The 25,876-nt window shown below is 35.5% G+C and overlaps 2 protein-coding genes across 2 annotated transcripts; both read left to right on the top strand.

Moving 5' to 3' along the window:
• Positions 1-390: 390 nt before the first annotated feature.
• On the top strand, positions 391-6,796 carry LOC131200081 (trefoil factor 2-like). Its single transcript, XM_058186452.1, has 4 exons — positions 391-690; positions 1,723-1,869; positions 4,207-4,356; positions 6,247-6,796. The coding sequence occupies exons 1-4, from the start codon at positions 456-458 to the stop codon at positions 6,252-6,254; spliced, it is 540 nt and encodes a 179-aa protein (XP_058042435.1). The 5' UTR covers positions 391-455; the 3' UTR covers positions 6,255-6,796.
• A 3,627-nt stretch (positions 6,797-10,423) lies between these two features.
• LOC131199931 (trefoil factor 3-like) lies at positions 10,424-25,303 on the top strand. Its single transcript, XM_058186222.1, has 6 exons — positions 10,424-10,496; positions 11,516-11,712; positions 13,021-13,153; positions 17,634-17,654; positions 18,346-18,506; positions 25,161-25,303. The coding sequence occupies exons 2-6, from the start codon at positions 11,595-11,597 to the stop codon at positions 25,172-25,174; spliced, it is 447 nt and encodes a 148-aa protein (XP_058042205.1). The 5' UTR covers positions 10,424-10,496; positions 11,516-11,594; the 3' UTR covers positions 25,175-25,303.
• The last annotated feature ends 573 nt before the right edge of the window (positions 25,304-25,876 follow it).

The following is a 25,876-nucleotide window of genomic DNA, read 5'->3' as shown; positions in this document are numbered from 1 at the left end:
AAGTATTGAGGTCACAGATAGAGGCAATTGAAGTTCAGAAAGGTAAATAGATCTAAATAGATCTACAAAAAGTATCTAAGCTGAAGAGGCAACACTGATGTTCTTAAAACTTACATCTTTGGATAAGTATGTCAATGGCAAAACATTCAAAATAGCACTCAACTATTGAACTATTTCAGCAACAAGGAATTAGCTCAGTAACAAGTTTCCTTGGTTTGGATTGATTCTGCTAACAGACTGGAGCAATGTCCCATTCACAAGGTGTCTTTTAAAAGAAACTAGCCATGAAGTAGCCAATTATTATATTAATCTTTCACAGCAGCATTTAAAAATGGGAATTGTGGGCATACTTGCTCACTTGTCAAAGGTTTAAGTGAGGAGACACTTTTTTTGTATTTATAAAGTTCTGCATCTTTATAAAAAATGGGGCTCCAATGTTCTTTTTGTGATACAAAATGATGCTGGCTTTCATAGTGGTAGCTAAAAAAATCATTTGCTATACATTGTTAATATTGGATAACCAGGAGTTTTGTCTTTTGACAGCAAAATGCCGATGTGACGTTGATCCCTACAAACGATCCAACTGTGGACCTCCTGGGATCACTCCCCAGAAATGCAAAAATTCAGGATGTTGCTTCAATTCAACAGTGCCAGGAGTCCCTTGGTGCTTCAAACCAGCCCCTCCAAAATGTAATCCATCTCTGTGATTAAAACAAGACTTTCCAGTTCTTAAATGATATCCAAACTAATGGAATAGATAAGGCCTCTCATCAGGAAGAACTTGGTAACAGATATCTTACTGGCAGTAGTAGTGAGACAATATCACAGGTTCTTTATTTTTTTAATTGTACCCAATTAGAGTAACCCAGAATCAAGAGAAACAGACAAGTACTGGATCCTGGATAGATGGTTTCTTTATATCTTATAACCATCTTATAGCTGTAAGAGTTGGAGAGAAGTTTCATTTTATCAAAACAAACATAAAAAGGTTCTCTCAACGTGGCCCAAACCCCCAAATTCATGTTTTATATATAGAAAGGTATTATCTCATAATAATATCTATCTTCAATGATAGTAGAGGCAAATTTGAAATCTAGTTGGACTACTGAAAGGTTATCTAAATTATACAGTATATGTAAATCAATATTTGAAACTACTCTTAATTGGTAGTTTATCAAGTATTGAGGTCACAGATAGAGGCAATTGAAGTTCAGAAAGGTAAATAGATCTAAATAGATCTACAAAAAGTATCTAAGCTGAAGAGGCAACACTGATGTTCTTAAAACTTACATCTTTGGATAAGTATGTCAATGGCAAAACATTCAAAATAGCACTCAACTATTGAACTATTTCAGCAACAAGGAATTAGCTCAGTAACAAGTTTCCTTGGTTTGGCTTGATTCTGCTAACAGACTGGAGCAATGTCCCATTCACAAGGTGTCTTTTAAAAGAAACTAGCCATGAAGTAGCCAATTATTATATTAATCTTTCACAGCAGCATTTAAAAATGGGAATTGTGGGCAGCATACTTGCTCACTTGTCAAAGGTTTAAGTGAGGAGACACTTTTTTTGTATTTATAAAGTTCTGCATCTTTATAAAAAATAGGGCTCCAATGTTCTTTTTGTGATACAAAATGATGCTGGCTTTCATAGTGGTAGCTAAAAAAATCATTTGCTATACATTGTTAATATTGGATAACCAGGAGTTTTGTCTTTTGACAGCAAAATGCCAATGTGACGTTGATCCCTACAAACGATCCAACTGTGGACCTCCTGGGATCACTCCCCAGAAATGTGAAAATTCAGGATGTTGCTTCAATTCAACAGTGCCAGGAGTCCCTTGGTGCTTCAAACCAGCCCCTCCAAAATGTAATCCATCTCTGTGATTAAAACAAGACTTTCCAGTTCTTAAATGATATCCAAACTAATGGAATAGATAAGGCCTCTCATCAGGAAGAACTTGGTAACAGATATCTTACTGGCAGTAGTAGTGAGACAATATCACAGGTTCTTTATTTTTTTAATTGTACCCAATTAGAGTAACCCAGAATCAAGAGAAACAGACAAGTACTGGATCCTGGATAGATGGTTTCTTTATATCTTATAACCATCTTATAGCTATAAAAGTTGGAGAGATGTTTCATTTTATCAAAACAAACATAAAAAGGTTCTCTCAACATGGCCCAAACACCCAAATTTGTGTTTTATATATAGAAAGGTATTATCTCATAATAATATCTATCTTCAATGATAGTAGAGGCAAATTTGAAAGCTAGTTGGACTACTGAAAGGTTATCTAAATTATACAGTATATGTAAATCAATATTTGAAACTACTCTTAATTGGTAGTTTATCAAGTATTGAGGTCACAGATAGAGGCAACTGAAGTTCAGAAAGGTAAATAGATCTATTCTAAATAGATCTACATAAAGTATCTAATTAAATTAAAGATGCTGCCTGCTTGAGCAAAAACTCTTGAGCAAAAAATGTGATCTGTTTAGTACTTCTGATTCAACTCCAGGAGTTTCAGTGGAAGACTACAAATGTAACACCTGTTCGTATCTCTTTAATGTAGCCACATCTTTTCTTGGATAGTATAGCTGTGGCTGCCACATACCTCCTTTAAAGAGTTACAGACAGGTGTTACATTCCCACACCTTCATTTTCAAAGCTCTCATTTGGAATAAATCTCAACTGCTGTACAGGATAATTAAATTTAGTTAAAATTGAATTGTTACAGTTAGGATCCATCAAGAGAACTCTTAAAAGCTATACATTACATTTTGAATGTGACTAAAACACGCACAGCTGATTTTACCTTTTGAAAGAAAAATGAGGCAGGAGACCTGTGAAATTAATTTATATTATGGATTAGGCCATGGGCAGTTCTACTACTTAAATCTGAGTCAGCATCTTAAAAGTATTGTAATGAATTTTGAACTATAGGCATTCTTTATTATGTCAGGCCACTGTAATTTTCATTACAATTTTCATTATTAATACACACTGCTTACTAGGTTTTAATGAATACAGTATTTGTTCTTACCCTATTATTTCATGTATGTTAGAAGTTATAGTCTGCTAAATAAATAATTTTCTTGGCTGTTAGTAATTTCTGGATAAGAGGTATTCTTTTGGAACATTGCTTAAAATTAACACAACTATATGATAAAGTCTTTTTGGGGAAGTAACAGAACCCAAACTGCTTTTGGCAATCATTACAACACAAGCCCAGCTAGATGAGTTATTAATTGGTGGTTGAGATATTTAAATACTTCAACACCTTTCTAAAATGATTCCTAAACAACACAGTATGCAGTAGTTTGCAACACATGTTGTGAAGAATATAAAGTTTTGTTTTGAATTTCTCAGTGATTTGTTACATATTTCATTAAACTTATTACTTCTAACTGCTACAATATTTTTAGTTCTTATTCCTTTGCTCAGATGAATTGAGAATTACTGTGATGGAACATAATAAAATATAAGTTTAATGATGCCCTCTTTAATGGATTTTGAATGCAGCAAACAAAAATTCCATCCAGGCAACTCTCTGAAATAATGGATAGTCCATTATATCTTAATAATCTAAACAAGGTACTCACATTTATAAACACTTTGTTAAATTTTTACATCATTTCTGTCAATCTATGTCATTTTAGTTATGTCATATTAGGAAAATAATATACATTGACACAAAAGATATAATTTTCATTTGCAAAATGACTCTAATACACAAATAATGTAAATTATTTATTTTTCAGATTTAACATAACATAACAACAGAGTTGGAAGGGACCTTGGAGGCCTTCTAGTCCAACCCCCTGCCCAGGCAGGAACCCTATACCATCTCAGTCAGATGGTTATCCAACATTTAATGGACATTCAGAACAAGTGAAGATTTCTCCTTCTGAATGGTACATTAAATCGAGTTTTTAAATCAGTCTCTGTTATGGTAATATGTTCAATAAATATGTTCATGGAATCCAAATTTTAATAAAATAGGGGACAACACTTATCTGTCTATGGAAAACACAGCACCTATGGATGGTTTCACCCAACACCCTGATGGCTTCATCCCAACTGTTGTTATCAAGATAGCATGTACAGCTATAATATATACAATCTACTAAATATAGCATATTCAGAACAAAATTACAGCCGGCCTTGACCCACTAATCCTGACTTAATTTATTTTCAAAACAGATAGAAAGATGTGTCCTACAGATGTGGCATTCCGGAAGAACTGTGGCTACCCAGGAATCTCTGCCATTGAATGTGCAATGAGAAAGTGCTGTTTTAAGAGCAAACCACCTGGTGTCCCATGGTGCTTTTTTCCTATCAATGTGGAAGAGGGTAAGAACAAGTATTGGTTTTGTCCTTTTGATGAATGCAACAACCTTTTATAGGAGACACATGCTAAGATACTTTCTGGCATATAGTACAGTATAGCTTTCCATTGTGAGTAGAATTCCTCATTTAATTGCATTTGCTTACAGTAGCTTAGAATTAAAATGATGTATGTACATTTATTTTTAGATCAATGTTTTTCCCTGTTTCCTAGTTTATGATTTGTTAGGAATTTTTTGGGGGGTATTTTCTCTTACTGTTGAGGGAAGGGAAATTATTTTTATTATTTATTATAATTTTTATACTATCTTAAGTCTGTTTTAGGGTTTATGCTACAGTCTGGGTGGAGTTTCCCATCTCAAAATGACAGGACAAAATGTCACAAATTTTAATTATTGTAGTCTGGAAATTGCACATAAAAAATAACAAAATAAAATAAAAACAGGGTCTGCATGGAATTCCCAGGCATTTTGTCTTCTCAAAACACAGGTTTCAGATTATTCTAGAAGAAGAAAAAAGAGAAAAAACATTTTGTTTCATTTCTATTTATTTCATTCAGTCCGCAATGCATGATCCATTTCCTTAAAGCATAGTAGACGAGGGATCTCTAAACATGACAACTTCAAGACTTGTGGACTTCAACTCCCAGAATTCTCAGCCAGCTGGCTGGGGAATTCTAGAAACTGAAGTCTACAAGTCTTAAAGTTGCCAAGTGTGGCGACCCCTGATGTAGACCACTGGTTGCTTTCATTAAAAAGCAATGGTTGATGATTCTGAATGCAGCTAGATCACTTAATTTTATTTTCAGTTAATTTTTAATTCACCATCAATTTTATGTCTGCATTTTGAGAGCATTGCAGGCAGTGATATATGTCTTACTAAGGTGGAATTATGGGTGGGATTGAATGGGGAAACTGATACTGGGCTAAGGATCATAGTGGTAAAATATCAATGAGACCACTATCTCTGATTATGCTTTTGGTATTCCAAATACTGCAGACCATTACAGATGTGTGGCATGTGTGACTATGACAAATTTTGATAACAAAATGTGATGCAAGGTGTACTGCAACGGGAGGTTCTGAAGTTGAACAGCCATCTTTTGTATTTGCATTTTAACTTCATGGGCTACTATGTACAGGGTGTCCTCAATTTACAACCACAATTAAGTCCAAAATTTCCATTCAAGTTCCAAGGAACTTGTTAAGTGATTTCCCCCATTTTATGACCTTTTTGCCACAGTTTTTAAGTGAATCATGTGATCTTTAAGTGAATGTGGCTTCCCCCATTGATTTTGTTTGTTGGAAGCAAATGGTGATCACATGATCCTGGGAAAGTGTAACTCTCTGGGGTCATGTAATCACCATGTGCTAAATATACACCAGTTGCTAAGAGCCCAAATTTTGATCCTGTGAGCGTGAAGATGCTGCAATGATTGCAAGTGTGAAAACCAATCATAAGTCACTGCCGTTGTCATTTTGAACAGTCACTAAACAAATGGTTGTATGTTGAGGACTATCATTAAATCATGGGGTTTGTGTTATGATATCAGGATTCATATCTGACTTTTGAATATATACACATGACTTCCCACGTAAGTGCCTGACACAACACTGGAAAACACTGAGTAATGTAAAGCCAATTGGAAGGCACCATCATTAAGTCGTTGTGACGTTAATAATTTTGATATAAGACAATTCTGAATATTGTAGACAAAAGAGGGTCTAACTTACTGGGGCTGAAACCAGCATCAGAGTAAGAAGGAGTAAATTCAGACAAAAACTTGCAATTACGGTTCTAATACAATATTTGTTGTTATTTTGGGGGGAGTTGATAGAAATAGAAAAAAGAGAAAAGCTGAATTTTTTTACTCTTTTTCTTTTTCTTTCTTTTCAGAGTGTTAAAATGTTGCTTCAGTAAGGAACTTTCACAAAGAGCACGCTTTTGACACAACTATTCAAGCACAACGTTATCCCATGTGGTGTAGTAATTTTGGCTTCCATGATACATTAATGCATCTTTATAGTAGACAGTTAATTACAGATTTTGTTACTTCTTTACATCTCCTAAAGACAGCCGTGATGATAAAAAAGCAATATATTTAAGTTTAGGAATGTATTATAAATTTGCCTCTTGTACTGATATCCAGATAGTAGTCTACACATGAGATATTAGCTTTTTATAACTGAAAATTTCATTTGTGAGGTGCTCCTGTGATTAGAAATATACCATCTGAATAATATGCTATTAAATCATGCAAAACAAATTAAATATAACTGTTTGTGCTAATAGAACATCTAGTTTGCTTTATAAGCTTTAGTATAAATTGTTGTCAATGATAAAAAGCTTCTGACATCTTTTTTTATTTATGTTCATCAAGCATGTATTAGATAACAGATATAAGTATAAACATAATTATGAATACATGAAATGGATATGAATAAAAGGGAACATTAGGACAGGGACCGTAGGCACACTGGTTATATCTTATATAACAGAATGAATGAATGAATGAATGAATGAATGAATGAATTTCAGAACTCTCTCTGCTTGGGGATGGCAGTTTCACCCAATCTGGAAATCAAGAGGCAAGGAGAAAGCTTCTCATGTACTTCTTCAATTACCCAACTTGCAACTTCTTTCCCACCTATCAAGTTCCTCTTTTTCTCAGTGTTTTTAGTTACTAACTGCAGAAGACTTATTGGGCAACCATATAAGCAGTGTGGGTTTTCGAGGATGCTGAAAGTAGAAATGGTAAAGAAGTGTTCTGAATTTTTCAGGCACTGAGTAGCAGGCCCATACTTATATGCAGACAACCATCCACAAACAACAAAAAAGAACATGACCATGATGCCAAGATGGAAACCAGATTCTTCAACAGACCCAGATGTCTACTTTGTCCCCACATCTACACCAACAGCACTATCACAAGCCCCAATAATATATATTCAAGATTACTTTTACATGCTTTTCCTCCAATGTGATATCTGTCATCAGCTGCCAGCAATGCCATTCTGTATTCTACATAGAACAAAAGGGTAACATTTGCGCAAAAGAATTAATGAACATAAGTTTGACATCAGGACTCAAATATAAACAAAATAATTGCAGAGCCCTCTAATCTCCCAGAATATTCTATAGCAACCCTCCAAGTTATTGCTTTAGAAAGCAGGGCTTTAAGCACAGAGTGTGAAATTGTTGAACTCACATGCATCAATAAAGTTCAGACAATCTCAGAAGGATCCAACATGATTTTTTAAACATGCTACAAATGTTAATTGATATGTACTAACAATCTGTCGCATTGGTAAATGGCATTTACACAACCATCTTCCCATTTCTTCTCCTCCATCCCACCCAATTTAAATCCCGCTACTTTAAGAAGTAGGGCAGGGTTGGGCTTCAAAAATTGTAGCAAGGGATTCTCTGCCCGGTTGCTGGGTGGGTGGGCCCATGGTGGGCATCGCCTAGTCAGCCTCCTGCACCAAGGTGGGAGGGCATTTTTGACCTCCCTGGTCTCCAGAGCTCCTCTGGAGGCCGGAAACAGGCCCGTTTCTGCCCTTCCCAAACTTCCATTTTTCGCCTGAGCTTCCAGACATGCCCTGCACTTATCCAAGATGGGCCATGTGGGGACTCCTGGGAGGGGTGGGGTGGGGTGGGCAGGGCCAGCCAGCAGTGGGATTTGTGGGTTCTCCAAACTGCACAGAATCTTAGCTAGAGGTTCTCCCAAACCCCTGTAAACCCACAGCAGCCCACCCCTGAAGTAAGCTTCCTCTAATAAAAGCATCCATATTTTAATAAAAGTTATTAGAATAGAATAGAATAGAATAGAATAGAATAGAATAGAATAGAATAGAATAGAATAGAATAGAATAGAATAGAATAGAATAGAATAGAATAGAATTTTATTGGCCAAGTGTGATTGTGTTATGGAATTCAAAGGATTGACAAGGAATTCCGGGATCAAACAGAAAAGGTTTAATCATGCGCAGGATCAATGGTTTTGTGCAAATATAACCCACTGAACAACGAGGTGTTCTGATGTACATATCTTTATACTTGAGACAATACAGGAAACAGGAAAATGAAAAAAAAATCTTTCTCTATATGGTTGTACAAACATATATCAGAGCATGATTGGCTTATTGATAGCCCACTATCTCAGTTGCCCCTCTAAATGTTGCTATAAGCTTATTTCATGTGTCCTTCTGCTAACTAGGGCACAGGTGTCTTACAAAGCGATCTAAGTTCAGTTTCCTGTCAAGCTGTCTGTGGTTTCGGCTATGAACTTCCTGTAGTTATAATTGTGGTTAATCACTTTAACGTTTTTTGACTTGTCTGTATAATATGAATCTTCTAATACTAAGAGTGGAATCTGAACACAATTCATTAGGATTCTAATGAATCCCTTTTCCCATTTTATTCCATGTTATTCCATGTTATTCCATCTTAATTGGACACACAAGGAATTTGTCTTGGTGCATATGCTCTCAGTGTACATAAAAGAAAAGATACGTTCATCAAGGTACAACGTTTACAACACAAATGATGGTCAATATATCAATATAAATCATAAGGATTGCCAGTAACAAAGTTACAGTCATACAGTCATAAGTGGAAAGAGATTGGTGATGGGAACGATGAGAAGATTAATAGTAGTGCAGATTTAGTAAATAGTTTGACAGTGTTGAGGGAATTAATTGTTTAGCAGAGTGATGGCCTTCGGGAAAAAACTGTTCTTGTGTCTAATTGTTCTGGTGTGCAATGCTCTATAACGTCGTTTTGAGGGTAGGAGTTAAAACAGTTTATGTCCTGGATGTGAGGGATCTATAAATATTTTCACGGCCCTCTTCTGGATTCGTGCAGTATACAGGTCCTCAATGGAAGGCAGGTTGGTAGCAATTATTTTTTAGAAAAGGTACTACCAGGCTCCAGAGTTTTTTGCCTGAAAACTTTGATGTGTGAATAGCTTTTCAAAGAAGCAAATTCTCAAGCTAATTCCTCCAGGACTGACAGTCCAGAAATGCTCTACCACAAAATTTTCCCACCTTCTACAAAGAAGGGAGTATAGGGTAGGAGGACTGGATAATGTTCTTGCAGTACGAATGAATGATGGAAAACTAGTGTCTCTTCAGTATGACCAGAAGCTACAGTTTAAAAGATAAAGGATTGATTTTGCTGTCATGAGAATGGTCCAAAAAATCCCCTTCAATTTCAGTTCTTACAGGGCCATATAAAAGGGAGAAACATGGTAGAAAGCTAGATATGATCTCCAAAAGTGATCGGGTGCCTTTTCTTTATTTCTTTTTTTAAAACTTTTTTTTATACATTATTTTTCTTCTATAAAATACATAAATGCTTAATAAACAGTGTATTATCTGGATCAATTTGTTTACACAAAGTATTTTTACTTTTTTTTACACAAAGTAGTAGTGAGAGTTACTTATTGTAATTATTTGTTTTGTAAATGAAACACTTAGAATATATGTGATTGTGGAAAATAATTGCCACAAAAAGAACCTGAAAGGTGAAATGGTGATAGTCACATCCAGAGCTACAGAAAGACAATGGATGAATGATAAAATGACAATTTATGTAACATGTTTGAACATTTTGAAGTTATATAAGAATGAAGTACAGAATTTCTAGAAACCCACCTCTTGCTGTCAGAGAGAGCATTGTTTTAAAACAATGAGATGAATAAAGATCTTATAAAGCTTTCAAAGTCCTTCTCAAGAAGCACTCAAAATATTTGTCATGTAAACTAGCAACACTAATATGAGAGAGCAATGCAAACATATTTCTTCAGCTGGTTCTTCCTCACCTGAGGAACCTGCAAGTGAAGAGTAGTTTTCAGGCATTGTTCATGGAGAAACAAAATAAGGGGAGCAATGGGTTCTTGTGACCACAAACATATTGGAAATTACCTAAGATGCTAAACAAGGTGCAAGATATCAACAGAAATGTTGCAATAATCTATTACATATGATTTTCTTTTTGGTAATCTATGTCTCTCTTTTTTTGGCCAATTTGTGGAACTAGAACAGGAAGAAGGAGGGCTTTCTGAACCATATAAATGAGCATGTCTACCTTCATTGTGGGTTATGAAGCTCTCCCTGAATTTCTGAACACCCACATCAAGAGAGGTAAGTTATATATACAATCCAACAATGAATTAGGTGAGCATTTGATTGATTTGCATTGGCAGTATCAGTTTAATCCAACTCAATCAGTTTTATATCAAGAAATAAGTTATCATGTGCATCTTAAATAGGCTATGACATTTGTGAGGACCTGATGTTGTTATTCAAATATTTAATGTATGCGCGACATAATTTTTCATATATTTGTAACACAAATTGGTTCTTCCCTTCAGATATATTTTTGTCTTGAATTCCTAAAAGACTATGTATTTATGAACGTTATTCTTTTTCCACTGTTTATTCTTGCCCTTAAGAAAGTGCAAGTGCCAAGAAAAAATTGCTTTTCTTTGTTTATTCTTTGGCCTTCTGGATTAAATCAAAAGTATACAAATACTTTTGTATACTTTTACTTACTAGTATTTTTTGCTAGTAATTTTCTTGGGTATAATTCAGAAATTGGTTTGCTCTGATGCTTATGCAGTCTTCCTATGTTCTTCTTGTTCATCTTCTCCCTGATGAATTCATTGTTTAACTCTGATCTCTGCACTGACAATCACGTCTTTCTTAGTTCTTCCATCAACCATACAGAGAATAATGTAACTAAGATTTTTTAATAGAAATCTTACAAGGGTTACAGTTAGGAGAGTATGAAGCACTGCAAAATTAATACTTTATTAAGATAACTGAACTTAGATCAAAATTTACTTTGCAATTTTTTATCTGCAATTACTATGTTTGGTATTTAACTCATAGAAGATGAACCCCTCAGCTCTTCCCTCTCTCTCTTTTCCTTCATTACAATCACACTACGAAACACAACTTCCACATTATCCCAACGCCTATTTATATGCATATTTTCATATGGTTTCCTTTGTGTATTTAGAGGACACATAGAGGATTCTTTTAATGATGAGGTGTTTAAGGTGTTGTTGAGAGTAACTACTTGGGCATTAGACCACTTCCCTCCCTCTGGAGTTCCAGTAGGAGAAAAATGCTTGAATATTTTGCAACTTTCTTTGCAGGAATCAGATCACACACAGAGAGACCAATACTTGTGAATTCTTCAATAAACTTGACTCTTAGTGAAGATTGACATTCAAAATGAACTGCAAATGGCTCTGGTTCCTGGCCATTGCTCTGATATTTGGATTCAGTTCTCTGACAGATGCTAGAATACCCATTAGACCTAGACCACCACCACGTAAACCACCACGTAAAGGTAAAGGAGTCCTTGCAGATTTTTCCCCAGTAGTTGTTGCTGACTCTAGAGGTGGGGCTCATCAAAGGCCAATGAGCTGGCACTGTCCGAATAGATTTCTGCGGTTATGTGGCCAGCATGACATCACAGAGAACTGCTACCTCCCCTGAAGTGGTACCTATTTATCTGCTTGCATTTACACACTTTCAAATGGCTAGATTAGTAGGAGCTAGAGCAAAGACTCACCCCATTGCATGACACTCAGATATCACACCAGTATTTTAACCACTGAGCCATTGCACAGCCCTAGACCAGCAGATAAGCCAGCCAGCAATTCTAGATGTTTTTATAGCTTTGAGACTATTAAGGTGACCCCAATAGCTCATTCTGCAATTATGTTCCTCTTTCATAGCATTTGAAAGCCATATGCCTATATGAATTGCCTCTATATTGTCTCTTATAATCAGAGAAAAAATATGCCTGGAAAGCAGTAGTGACAGGATCTGTATAGAAGAGTAAGAAAGCAGGGTAGTTATGTCACATTTGTCTATGTGACATTGGTACTTCTGGAACTCAGAGGACTCAACATTTGGCCCATTGAATATACTAATTGCTGACTAGTTATTTCAACATTCATGTCGCTACAACTGAAGGCCAACTTGGGAATTAGTTCCTTTGGGCTTAAAAGGTAGAACAGCATAACTTTATTTGACCGAGAGCTGTCTCATAGAGTAGATGTTGAGGACCACACTCTAAAAAAGTGTAGAATTGGGATCAAGTGCGTGGTTCTTTTTGAGTGTGTTTGGGTGGAATTTGTGCTTTAAGCTCCTTATAGCAGTGAAAAAACTAAATTTTTTACTTCACCCATTCTGGATAGACTCTGGAAGCAGCAAACCAGATGCTGACATCTATTTTGCATTTAACATTGAGGTTTCAAGAAGAAAAATCAATTAGATGTTTTAGGTTTAGATTTTTTGTTTTTTGTTTAATTTGGTAAAAATTAAGAGTGGTAAGATTGAACATTAGAATTTGGTGGCGTTAGCTGTATTATTGTTTAATTTGAAATGTAAGTCTAAATATTCCTTCTCCAGCCTGATGCCCTTGAGGTGTGTCAATTCAGATGTGGCATTAGGTTCAAAGAGACTGCTCTAGGCTTGGGATGCACAAGTTCTAGAATACACCTATAAAGTACTTTCACCTGGAAGTCAAAGAAATATTTTACTGGTATGACGGCCTGCCCATGCTTTTTTAAACTTATAGTTCCACATCGGTTTGTACTAGATACAAATTAAACCATCTCTATATACCTGAATTCTATACTTTTCTTAGGTGGGAATTGCAATGTACCTCCAAGAAGTAGAAGAGATTGTGGATATCCTGGAATATCAAAGAAAACATGTTTAAGTAGAGGATGTTGTTTTGATAGCAGGTACCGGAATGCAAAATGGTGTTTTTATCGCAAGTGAGTAATACATTTCTATGGGACATTTATAGCTTTCTTGCAAAAAAAAAAAGTATTTGCAAAAAGAGGAGAGCAAGAAGGATGAAAATGGATGCAATTAAAGACTTTGTTAGAGTAATCTCCTGCTACTGCCACCTGGTTTTCATGAGGCTGAGTGAGCTGATCCAGCTGACTAGACATGGATCCTCTTTGTCTCTCTTGAAATGTTTAAGCAGATGGAAGAAGTACATAGATGTAGTTTCATTCTTTTTTCAAAGAGACAGCATAAGCTGTAAACCACCCAGAGCCATTCTGAAATGAAATAGACAACAGGATAGATAGGTAGGTAAGTAGGTAGGTAGGTAGGTAGGTAGGTAGGTAGGTAGATAGGTAGGTAGGTAGGTAGGTAGATAGATAGATAGATAGATAGATAGATAGATAGATAGATAGATAGATAGATAGATAGATAGATGGATGGATGGATATGCAACAACTTAACTGATTTCTTGTTTGTTTCTCTCCTTCAGATAATTATAACAAAATGTAAACTGGAATCAAAAATAATTTGAATGGAATGGAAATGGATATATCAATGGCATGACATATTATCTGTTGTTTATCTAATCTCTTATAGATTTTCTTGCAGGAGGTGAGATATAATAGGCATCTCCTATTCAATAAATCATGTAGCTTTGAATTCAGTTATCCTGCCAAAATATTTGGATGGGGACATACTGAAGAAATATGGATACTTTCATATGGCTTCAATAATTTTCCATATTTAAAGTATTCTGAAGACCTATTTGTTTACTGCAGCCTGGCTAAGCATTTCTGAAAATCTCAGCTCCATGCGTTTATTGTTAAGCTTTGCTATCACTGTAAAATCTAGAAAAATGTCATACACAGCTCATCTTTTCAGCAATATATGCATGAAACATATATGTGAAAGGTATTAAAACATGATTGAAAAAAGTCATAAGTTGCATTTTTCCATCTTTTTTTTAACATATTACTAATGACTTAATTTTCTTCTGGTTTTGCCCCCATTTAGCTTAAAAATTAGAAATAATTTTCAAAATGTAACTTAGCTAGCAGGAGATTCATTCAGATCCTGGCCTGTGGGGCAGCAGAATTCCTATGCTCTTGTCCTTGTACTTCCCAGGACAGCCCTAGCTGTTATAATAGATACAGGTGGGCAACCTGAAGCTGCGTATACCCCCAGCACTTCTTTGCTCATTTCCACCACTTGGTGTATTTGCATTCAGTGGCAAATGACAAATTTGGCCACCTTGGGATTAAAAACCGATAGTGTGAATTTGGACTACCTTATAGGGTTAAAGGAATATAGTTATAATGGAGGGACCTCCCACTCCCATCTTGAAGATCCCTCTCAAAATATTGACCTAGCTGCATCCAGGAATGTCACCCGATAGTATGTTGTGGCCCTTTAATATGATTAAACCTTAGAATTTGGTGACATTAGCTGCAGTGGTGAAATCCTCTGCGGATTGCTACTGGTTTGCTGCCCACGCATGTGCAGTACGTGCCAAAAGTATGCTGCACGCATGCGCAGTGTGTGCCAAACGCACACTGTGTGCGCATACGCAGTGCGTGCCAAACGCACGCTGCATGCGCATGTGCAATGCGCACCAAACACATGCTTCGTGAAGAAAAAGGAGGCCTAACAAGGCAAGTAGAACAGCGGGGGGAGGGGAACAACTGTGCCACGCGATTTAGATTTGCTAGAAAGCAGGATATAAATCACGCAGCACAGCTGATCATTGGAAATACCAGTTTGGATGAATCAGTGGTGTTTTTTTTTACTACCGGTGCGCCTGAACGCTTTTACCACTACTGTTTCTCCTCAACTGGTGCAAACCGGTAGCATTTCACCCCTGATTAGCTGTATTATTGTTTAATTTGAAATTTAAGTCTAAATATTCCTTCTCCAGCCTGATGCCCTTGAGGTGTGTCAATTCAGATGTGGCATTAGGTTCAAAGAGACTGCTGTAGGCTTGGGATGCACAAGTTCTAGAATACACTTATAAAGAATTTTCACCTGGAAATCAAAGAAATGTTTGTTCATTAAATCTATTTGCCACTATCTCACCACAAGGCAAGTCTAAGCAGCTTGTAACATTAAAAGCAATGAAACTATGACAATAGGAATACAAAATTATAATGAAAAGAATACATTTTTATATCAATATTTTGGTTAGTTTGAAATTATATTGCACTGTTAAATTATACTTTTTCTTCTGTTACCTTTTGGATTAGCTGGAATTTCCCAGATTCTGGGACAATAGAATACATTCTAAAATCACCAACAGTATTTTCCGTATGATTGGGACATGGTCATTTCTCACAACAAGTAGAAAGTTACCTTGTAGTTTCTGTTTCCTATCTTCACAGTTAAGCTTTGCTATACTTAGCTGCATTTCTCTCTTGTTGATATTCCTAATGCTTGTTCTACTCTTGGTACTTACTGCCATTTAGGCATCATCCTATATGTTGTTTTAAACATTCAGCTAACAGGAACTAGCTATAATTTTTTCAATTGTCTTTCAACTAGCACTTATCTGAGTTATAGAATCATAGGCCTGGAAGGGACCTTGGAGGTCTTCTAGTCCAAACCCTGCCAAGACAGGAGTCCTTTTTCAAGTGCCTTTGATTTTTTTTCAAGCCTCAAGATCTTTGTAATCAATACAACTATAAATTGAAGAACTAACTTGAATCAGAACAATTTCTGATTCAGAAATTTACTCACATTCACCTTACCAAAAGATGAAGAAAAGATCAGTCGTGATTGAGGTACTAATAAATAATAATGCTCAAAAATTGAGTTCAGATTTGAAGACGATTGAATGAAATCTAAATCAAATGGACTTTCACAATTGGCTCACTTTCTTAAATAATGTAATTTATTGCTCCTGAATAGATCAGAAAATTTGGTGGTGGTATGTACAGATAACCTATAATCAAATTAAATCAATGATTCAAATTAAATTGATTAGAATGAAAACACAATTCAAATTCTAAAGAAGATATTTTGAAACAAATATTAAAATACCACAGAAATTATTCTGGGAAATGAAGATCAGAGTTCTGGACTCTTTCTGAATGACCACTATTGGATATAACATCTGGTCTTGCTGAATTTGATTTGGTTTAAGAAGCTGGACGTTTGCTATATCTCAAAAATATTGTTGTAACCTGAAACAGACACAAAAGATTCACCAATATTAGTCCATTTAAGATTTGTTTTTTTTATTTAGCATGACTAAGTCAGAAGTAAAGTTTTAAAAAACTAAAATAAAAAAACAAGAGCCTTTCTAGTAAAGCCCAACTCCTGGTGTCTGGATTGATGCAATTTTCTTGGAAGTGAAAGAAGAGATTTACTACTGCTTTCTTCTGGAAATTTTATAAATTATTATTTCGTAGTTCAGCCTATAGCTCTGGATACCAAGGGAGTGTTCCCTTCAAATAATGACCAGGAAGAACTTTGCAATAATTTCAGCTCCACCTTTGGCCAATTAATTAATCCTAATGAATCATCAACTCCCATTTTGTTTGTACTAAACATTTCAAATATATTTGCCACTTATTACACCATTGTAAATATATATTTCCACTAAGTATAAATGTATATAATTTAAACTCTGTTCATTACTATCTTATCAGATAATCCAAAATCTATATTTTGCCAGCTAGAATAAAATTAGGCTTGCTTTAGTTTAATTATAGAGAGAGGTAAGTACTAATAATTAGCTTTATATCTTTAGGGTAAGCTTTTCTTTTGAGATCTGTTCAATAAAGGCCATAATAAACTTGATTTAATTTTTCCTTCTGGTTCTTCCTTCTGTTTTTCCATTTATGGCCCTCTATTTGAAAAGCTAATATAGTCCTTCCAATCTTCTCCATAATCTTTTTCACCGCATTGTTTTCCATCTGCAATTAGCACTTTTTTGTTGTTCTTTTCAGTATGCTTCGTGCTATAGTGGAGAATAACAACTTTGGTTTCTATCTCAGTAATGAAAGATGACTTACATTGGGGGGAGCCCAGAAAGATATACAGTCCAGATGAGATGCCAATAACTAAATTTAAGACAGTGGCAAGATCAAAGGAAATAGATAGGGTCAAGAGAAAATAGGTGGGTTATGCAATGTTTTGAATGACTAAGTGGAATTTTCAGCTTTTGGCAAAGGTTACCCAAGTCCTTTCAAAAGATCCGAAAAGAGCACAAGCTCAGCAAATAAGAAAGAATAGTATTATTTATGCATTTGCCACCAGAAGAGAGGCTAATATCTGTTGCTACGTTATCTTCCTACTAATAGTAAATCCACCATTACCACATTTTGATACTATATCTGGGTATACATAGAAATCTCTACAAAGGTGGAGTTATGAAGACATAAAAAGCCCTCCAAAGGCAAACATTACCTAAAAAGTTTGAACAAACAAGCTAGTATAAAAATTATTTTCAGCACATCTTTTTCCTAGATCTTGCATAGTTAACTTCTTGTGGAACACTAAAGCTTCCTGACAGAGGAAAGCAAGCTGCCATGGATCAGAAGAAGTTCTGTTTACTGGTGATGGTCCTTTTCTTAGGATTCAGCAGCCTGGCTAATGGGTTTTTCCTGAAATTACGTGAGTGGAACTTTTTAAAATACTGGGAATTATTGATTCAGTTTATATAAAAGCTGCCTATTCTACACTTTCTGCAGCAGCCTTTTACCATCAGTATTAATTTTGTCAGCATTTGATAACATGTGAAGGGGAGGAAGAATCTTCCTGGGATTCCTAGTACATAATCTTTGTTACAATATTTTTACAGATGTTTGTCCTCAGGTGGCCAAACCTTTTGACTTATAGTACCTTGAATCTGAGGGAAGGGGTTGCATTTGCTGCCCTGTCTAAAGCATCAACATATCTAAGGACAATTCCAGATTTGATCAATCTGTTTTTAACCCAAAGGTGCTTTTTCAGGAGGCAACTGGACTGTCTTGTTTTTTTTGTTTTGAAGACGTTTTGCTTCTCATCCAAGAAGCTTCTTCAGCTCTGACAGGATAGTGGGGAATGGAAGGATTTATATTCCTTACCTGTTTTTAAGAATATTTAGCATTCAGACTTGAACATAGAATCTTTTTTTACAAATCAAATACCTTAAAGGCTTTACCTTTCTGAAATACATTAATCTACCTGATTAATTTAGACTGTATTTAACAGTTCCAGAACAATGCCAAGTGCAACCAAATGCCAGAGTGAATTGTGGCTACCCCTACATCAGTGCTCAGGAATGCTACAATAGAGGATGCTGTTTTGATTCAAGTGTTGTTGGAGTCATCTGGTGTTTCTTTCCACGACATGAACCAGGTATTGATTCAGTGATTGATGCTACTGGTTAAGAAAAAATCTTTAAAAAGTGATTCTCATAATCACGTAAATGCAACTAGCATACCAGCACTAAGATACCTACCATCTGGAATGGGACAACATGTTGCAGACAACTTGGCACCGCCAACTTACCATGGTCAACTCACTAAGAGACAACTTGCCATGGACAACCCACCATAGAACAATTCACCACAAGACAATTCAACAATTCAATTATTTAAAATGATTTAAAATTTATTTAAATTTTTGTCATTTTCATTTCATTTTTGTCCCTCCTTTCCCCCCCTCCATTCTTTGTTTAATGATTCTATTCCACCATTTCTTTGCTATTAGTGTAACTCTTTTTCTGTGGCAAGTTGTCCCATGGCAGGTTAGCCATGGCGAGTTGTCTGTGGTGAGTTGTCACAGACCTCTACTATCACCCCTCAAAGCCAAAAATCCATAATTACAAAACATTATAATCTCACAATAAAAGTAAAGTAGCAATTGACATGGAATCAACCCATGATTGAATGGACTGTTGGGGAAAAGAAGTTCCTGTTTTATTTTTTATTTATTTATTAAATTTATATTGCCGCCTATTCACCCATGGCGACTCAAGGCGGCTTACAGAATATAAAACTACATTTAAAACAATAAAACTAATAAAAAGAATCAAATAAATTAATACAGTATAATATAATAAAATCAACCCCCCTCCCCAGTGACAGCAGATCACATGAGCCATTTAATGGGCTCCATCCCACCCTGGGTTCCCCAGGCTCACTGGTAGAACCAGCACCTTCTGGAAGAGTATTAGAGTGGGGGCTATTCTAATCTCTGGGGGAATGATGTTCCAGAGAGAGGGAGCCACCATGGAGCAGGCCCTTCTTCTAGGTCCCACCAGATGTATCTCCCTTGGGGATGGGACCCACAGCATTCTCTGCCTCCCTGCTCTGATGGGTCGGGTAAATGTGACTGGCAAGAGACTGTCCCTCAGATAACCTAGTCCCAAGCCAAATACCCATTCAATCTGAATTGGCCTAACTAATTTTCATCTAAATGTGTCATTAAATCCAGCTCTTATGGCAGCAAACATTAAACCATTTAATACAATATTATTCTACAGCAAATCTTATTCTTAATAAAACCAAGTGTTGCTGCCAGCATAATCTATATTAATTTGCAAGCCACTGTCAGCATCTATTGAGCTTCAGGGGTCAACCTAATAAGGTGAACTTGAACTTGGTGACCTGTATAATATGGTGTCAAGGACAACTTCAGATTCTGTGCATGGCCAGCTATTCATCACAAGCATATAACAACCTCAGCCTGAAGAAAACATGTCCCCTTTCTGGATTTTGGTGTATGCTTGTCGGGTATGTGCACACAAGAATCTACATGGACAGGTACATATGAATGCAATCCTTGAGCATTCGTTGAGAAAGCTGATGAAAAGTAAATGGGAGGCACACAGTTATTCCTATCTTTTAATGAAAATTAAGTTCAGAGACTTAACTCTGACCAAATTCCTAATGATTTGAGAACCAAGCCTACAGTAAGTATGAGGAATTTAAGCCAAACCAAATAATCTTTTAACCTACCAACAAAAGACAAATTGCTAAAACAGATTGAAACGGATAGATTTGCAGTTTCATGAAGGTATATGTATTTGTCACTCTCGTTATGCAGTCTAGATGCAGTTTCTACATTTCTCTCTCTCTCTTTTTTACCCCCCAGATCAATTTTTTTATTAGTTTATAGAATAAAATACAAAACACAAAAGCAAATAGTAGAACACAAAGAGGAGGGGGGGCCGGAAGACGGGAGAGAGGTGTTGACTTCTGATTCCCACTGTTGCAGTAGAATAAGGCATTAATATCGAACCTCAACCTTTTACTTTTCCATAATAGTATAAACTAGCCATTTCTATAACAAATAAATCTAATCAGTAAAACCCAAAGTCAAAGTTTCATTTTTTCCCACCTCAAGCACAAAATCCAGAAGCAGTCTCTAAGTAGAAACAAAAGTATTTATATTCTTTTCTTTGATCAAAATGGTCAATTTCAACCATCTCTGCCAACTCCATTAGCTTCTGTAGCCATTTGTCCATGGTGGAAATTGAAATGTTTTCCATTTTTGTGTATACCATAGTTTTGCTGCCGTCAACATATATAAATTCAGAGTTCCAATTTTTTTCTCCAGTCTTTTTCCATTAAGCCCAAAAGAAAAATTTCTGGTTTCATCCTTATCTTCACTTTAAGAATTGTCTGCATTAAGATATGAATCCTACTGCAATATTTCTTTGTTTTATCACATGTCTACCATAGATGTTAAAAGGTCCCTTCTTTATATTTCCATTTCCATTCATTTGAAATACCTTTATATTTTCTACATAACTTGTCTTGTGTTAAATACCAGTGATACATCGTCTGATTAAAAAACTCCTTTAAATTATAGTTCAGTGTGAATTTTAAACCTTTTGTCAACGTATTTTCCCATTGTTCGAGCATCACCTTCAGGCGTGAACTGAAGACTTTATTATTTCAGCGAGCTGGACTAGCCTAAGAATAAAATATTTTAGTTAAATTTTAATGGGTTTTTAATCGGTCTTTACCGTTTTAGTGATTTGGCTATTATAATATTTAGTTTTAATTGGGTTTTATATTGGTTATTTATTATATTGTATTATATTGTTTTATTTTAATATGCCTGTGAACCGCCCTGAGTCCTACAGGAGATGGTGCGGTATAAAAGTATGATTAATAAATAAATAAATCACATTATATCCGAAGTTCCTTGCCCACTGAATCATACAATGTTTTACATGTTCACTTTCCAAATTCAGTTTTCAATAACGTTTTTTATAAACTTTAGCAATAATATGTTCATCACTATCACACAATAAGATTTCCAATTCATTTTTAACAAAGTCAAACCCATAACTCTTCTTACCTAGTTTAAATCTTACTTTCAGTTGATGATATGTGAACCAATGGCAAACATGGCCTTCTAATTCTAACTCTTTCCTCGACTTGAGGGTAGAGTCACCAGAATTGAAAGACATTATTTTACCATAAGTCCACCAGTCCGGCTTCACCACCATTTATTCTCTTAAAAAGGCTTCCTGGGGGGACACCCAAAGAGGCAACGTCATAGAAAACCTTGTTTTATATTTATCTAAACTCTTACTATGGCATATCTAGCAAAGTGATCATTGAAATCAACATTAACTTTAACTTTGTCATAACATAAATAACTGTGCCATCCAAACCTTAATTCATGACCTTCTAAATCAAGTAGCCTCTTATTTTGGAGGTTCAGCCACTCTTTTAGCCAGACCAGACAACATACAGTTTCAAATCTGGTAAACCCAAACCCCCTCTTGCAATAGCTTATATCTATTTCTTGGGTTTTTTCCCTTGCCATATAAACTTGGAAATATCCCTCTGCCATTATTTAAATGGAATATCGATTGCAAGTATTGGTAATGTCTGAAACAGAAAGAGCATCTTTGGTAAAACATTCATCTTAATTACAGAAATTCTACCCAATAGTGATAAATGCAATCTGTCCCATTTTTGTAAGTCCTTTTTAATATCATTCCAAAGAGGCACATAATTATTTTGAAACAGTTTTATATTTGTGTTTGTCAACATAACCCCCAAATATTTTACCTTTTTCTCGACCTTAAAACCTGACTTTTTACTCAATATATCATTGTCCTGAGATGACATATTCTTAATCAACATTGTTTCTGTTTGTTTATTTGAACACCCACTAAAGCCACAAACTCATTTAATTTCCTCATCAAATGTTCTATATTATTTTTTGGATCTTGCAGGAATATAACTACGTCATCAGCAAATGCCCTCAATTTATACGCTTCTTTCTTGTTGCTCATACCCATTATTTTCTCATCTTACCTAATATCTCTTTTTAAAACTTTCAACACCAAGCTAAATAACAGAGGAGATAATGGGTATCCTTGTCTCATATCTTTTTTAATTTCACATAAGTTAGTTAAGTCGCCATTAATGACAATTTTTGCTTGCTGTGACATGTAAACATCTTTGACTCCTTGAATAAAGTTCTCTCCAAAATTCATTTCTTCCAGCACCTTAAACATAAAATCCCAATTTAGATTGTCAAAGGCCTTCTCTGCATCTAAGAATATTAGAGATGCCTGTTTCTCTTTGTGGTATTGTAAATATTCAATAATATTCAAAACAGTCCTTGCATTATCTCTTAGCTGTCTTTTTGGCAGAAAGCCCAATTGGTATTTATGTATATATGCTTATAAGATCTTCTTTAGTCTTTCTGCCAAACTGCAGCAAAGAGTTTATAGTCCTTGTTTAATAATAAAATTGGTCTGTAATTCTTCGTCTTTGAAACATCTTGGTAACAACAAAATATTAGCTTCTTTCCATGTTTGAAGTATTTTCCCACCTTGTAATATATTTAACATAACAACAGAGTTGGAAGGGACCTTGGAGGCCTTCTAGTCCAACCCCCTGCCCAGGCAGGAAACCCTACACCATCTCAGTCAGATGGTTATCCAACATTTTCTTAAAAATTTCCAGTGTTGGAGCATATCATTCATTATATCCTTTAGTGGCTGAAGAAGTTCATCCTCAAAGCATTTACAATATTCGCTTGTAAAGCCATCTGGACCTGGAGCTTTACCTGATTTCATTTTTTAATAGCTTCTGATATTTCAAAGGCAGCTATTGGGTCATTCATAAGTAGTGTCTGGGTTTGTGATAATTTAGGCAACTGTTGTCTTAAAAGATATTCATCTATTTAGACATATCTAAAATCTCTCTTTTTTAACCTGCTATTCTGCATCATTTCTGTCTTTTTGTCTGACTCATATCTGAACTAACTTTATTTATTTATTTATTTTTAATTATTTACCATATTTAGGAACAGCCCCTCTCCCTTACAGAGTAGCTTACAGTACTAATGTCCTTCAACATTTCAGTACAAACAACATCAGAATAATTTGCAAATTGGTGATCTAATACTAATTCTCTATAAACACATCCCTATCCTTTTACCATTTCTAATTCTCAGGAAGAAACATCATTCTGTAATCTAGAGAAAACATATGGAATGGCTGATATTAATTCAGTTAATTAAGCTAACATGAAGGGAGTAAAGGTGGGATCCAATGATCTACAAGTTACAGAGTCCCAAGCCTCACTTTTGGTGACCCTAGAGCATGGGTGTCAAACTCACAGCATCACGTTGCCATCACATGACATTTCACGATGTTTTTTTCCATTCACAGAGCTGGGGTGGGCATGGCCTGTGTGTTGCATCCAGCCCATGGGTCGCCAGTTTGACACCCTTGCCCTAGAGTTTCCAACCTCTGAAAATTTGGGCCAAAGCTTTATTTGCAGTATATTTGTTTTAAAATAAACTCCAATATATGTATGTGAACCAAGGTCTTATTCTGCATCAACTCATCCCCACACCGGTGGTGGGTTGCTACCGGTTCGGTCCGGATCTTGAAAACCGGTATTAATGGCTTCAGGAGGCTCTGCCCACCTGCCCAGACATCATCACAGATGTTCTGTGCATGCGCAGAAGCCCCGTGCACAAGCATGAGTGCTCCCATTGCAAACCAGTAGCAAAGCTAAGTGGAACCCACCCCTGCCCCACACACTTTATAGAAAGAGCTACATATTTCAGTTCTATCCTTCTATAGCAACAACAACATCAGCAGCAGTAGAGGCAGCAACAACAAAACACATCTGCCAACTCATTTACTTTGGATATAGATAGCATCATACAGTGTGCAGAAAAGGATGAAGAAATAAGAAGCCAAAGAAAGTTCAGATTAAAAAGAACAGTAAAAAATATAGCATAAGTACTTTACACTAACACCATCTGCTATACAAACCATTTTTGTTTCTGTCACAGTCATGAACCATTTTATACATCGCCTTTTGTTTTTTAAACTTTTACCTTTTTCAGAATTTTAGCTCCATTTAATCATGACTCTCTCGGTCTTCCCCGCCCCCTTTCAAACTTATTCAGTATTCCTCTAAATATCTCTGTGGCAATTAACTTTTCTTTATATGACCAAATTATCTCAAAGTATTTATTTGCAGTGTCACTCAATTCTGTATTAGTTTACCTTCACTCAGTACCTCTTAAGTCTTGACCCTGTTCCTTTTTGTTTGCAATGCAAATGCAATGCACATTAAAAAGATGTAAAGCCCACTTATGGACACCATTTTGATGTTTTTGACTCTCTTTGAGGATGCCCCTGCTTTGGCTGGGTTTTGTACATAGCTATTTGTGCTTGTTTTGACAAACATTCATTCTCTGCAATAGACAGCATGCTACCTAAAACCTTTCCATGATGATTTGCATATTAGTATTTCTCTAAATTTTTCCCCCCATCTTTAGGAGTATTTCCGTATTTAGTAGTAGTTTAGTAAATATTTTACTTTATCATTAAACTTCTTGGATGGGAGGTCTAGAAACATGAAATATAAATAAATAAACAAATAGATAAATAGAAACCTGCTTTCCTCATTTTAGATATCTAGTTAAGGTCAGTAGACCTATACTATAATGGGAATATTTGGCATTGCAATTTGATGAAAGTACTAATTGTTATTAATTGTATTTTGTTTCCAGAATGCTCCATCTAAAATAAATGGGATCCCAGAATCTGTCTCCTTCTTCTAGAGCTCCTGAGAAATTAAAATAAAGTTATTTTGAATCTGTAGACTTACATTTGCTTTCTTCTGTTAAAATAAATATTGGCCTTCGAAAACATGTCAGCCTTATCTTAAAAATTAAATAGAATATTTAAACACAAATGTGATTTTTCCAGTCTATTGTTCTGTCAAATACAAGTCTTGAACTTTCATAACTTTTAAATCTATGTCATTTTCATATTACTTTGTACTGTTTTGTTCTACAAATCCTTTTGGTTTTCCCAAAAGTAAATGTATATTAATACTTCAAATCAGAGTCCATAGTTAACACAGCAATGTTGTATTAACTACAAATATTCTAAATTAATTATATTTGTTCCTCAAGCCTAGTGCATTATTTGGTTGGCCCAAACTCTGAGCTTTGGCAGAGTAGCATGTTAAAGAAGCTATAGGAAGACATTCTTTTCCAACCTCTTTTCTTTTCCAGAAATAGTTAGAGCAAACCCATTAATCTGTCAGCAATCATGTCAAAAAACCTTGGCAATTTTTAATTATATGGATTTGAATTCCCAGAATTCCCCAGCTAGTATAAACATTGTTGTAAATTTGGGGAAATAAAATGCACACATCTGGAACTTGTCAAGTTTGGGGGATACAGTGAATAAGACTAATGGAATGAGACTAATGAACTAT

This window comes from Ahaetulla prasina, chromosome 5 (assembly GCF_028640845.1).
Source record: "Ahaetulla prasina isolate Xishuangbanna chromosome 5, ASM2864084v1, whole genome shotgun sequence".
NCBI classification, from domain to species: Eukaryota; Metazoa; Chordata; class Lepidosauria; order Squamata; family Colubridae; genus Ahaetulla; species Ahaetulla prasina.
This window is presented reverse-complemented; position numbering and strand designations above follow the sequence as displayed.

Bases quoted from the DNA above. Each gene is read 5' to 3' on its own strand.
- LOC131200081 (XM_058186452.1), top strand. From the start codon at position 456: ATGATGCTGGCTTTCATAGTGGTAGCTAAAAAAATCATTTGCTATACA. The intron at 691-1,722 runs GTAATCCATCTC...GTCTTTTGACAG, and splicing joins CAAACCAGCCCCTCCAAAAT to CAAAATGCCAATGTGACGTT. The intron at 1,870-4,206 runs GTAATCCATCTC...TTTTCAAAACAG, and splicing joins CAAACCAGCCCCTCCAAAAT to ATAGAAAGATGTGTCCTACA.
- LOC131199931 (XM_058186222.1), top strand. From the start codon at position 11,595: ATGAACTGCAAATGGCTCTGGTTCCTGGCCATTGCTCTGATATTTGGA. The intron at 11,713-13,020 runs GTAAAGGAGTCC...TACTTTTCTTAG, and splicing joins ACGTAAACCACCACGTAAAG to GTGGGAATTGCAATGTACCT. The intron at 17,655-18,345 runs GTGGAACACTAA...TGATTAATTTAG, and splicing joins TCTTGCATAGTTAACTTCTT to ACTGTATTTAACAGTTCCAG.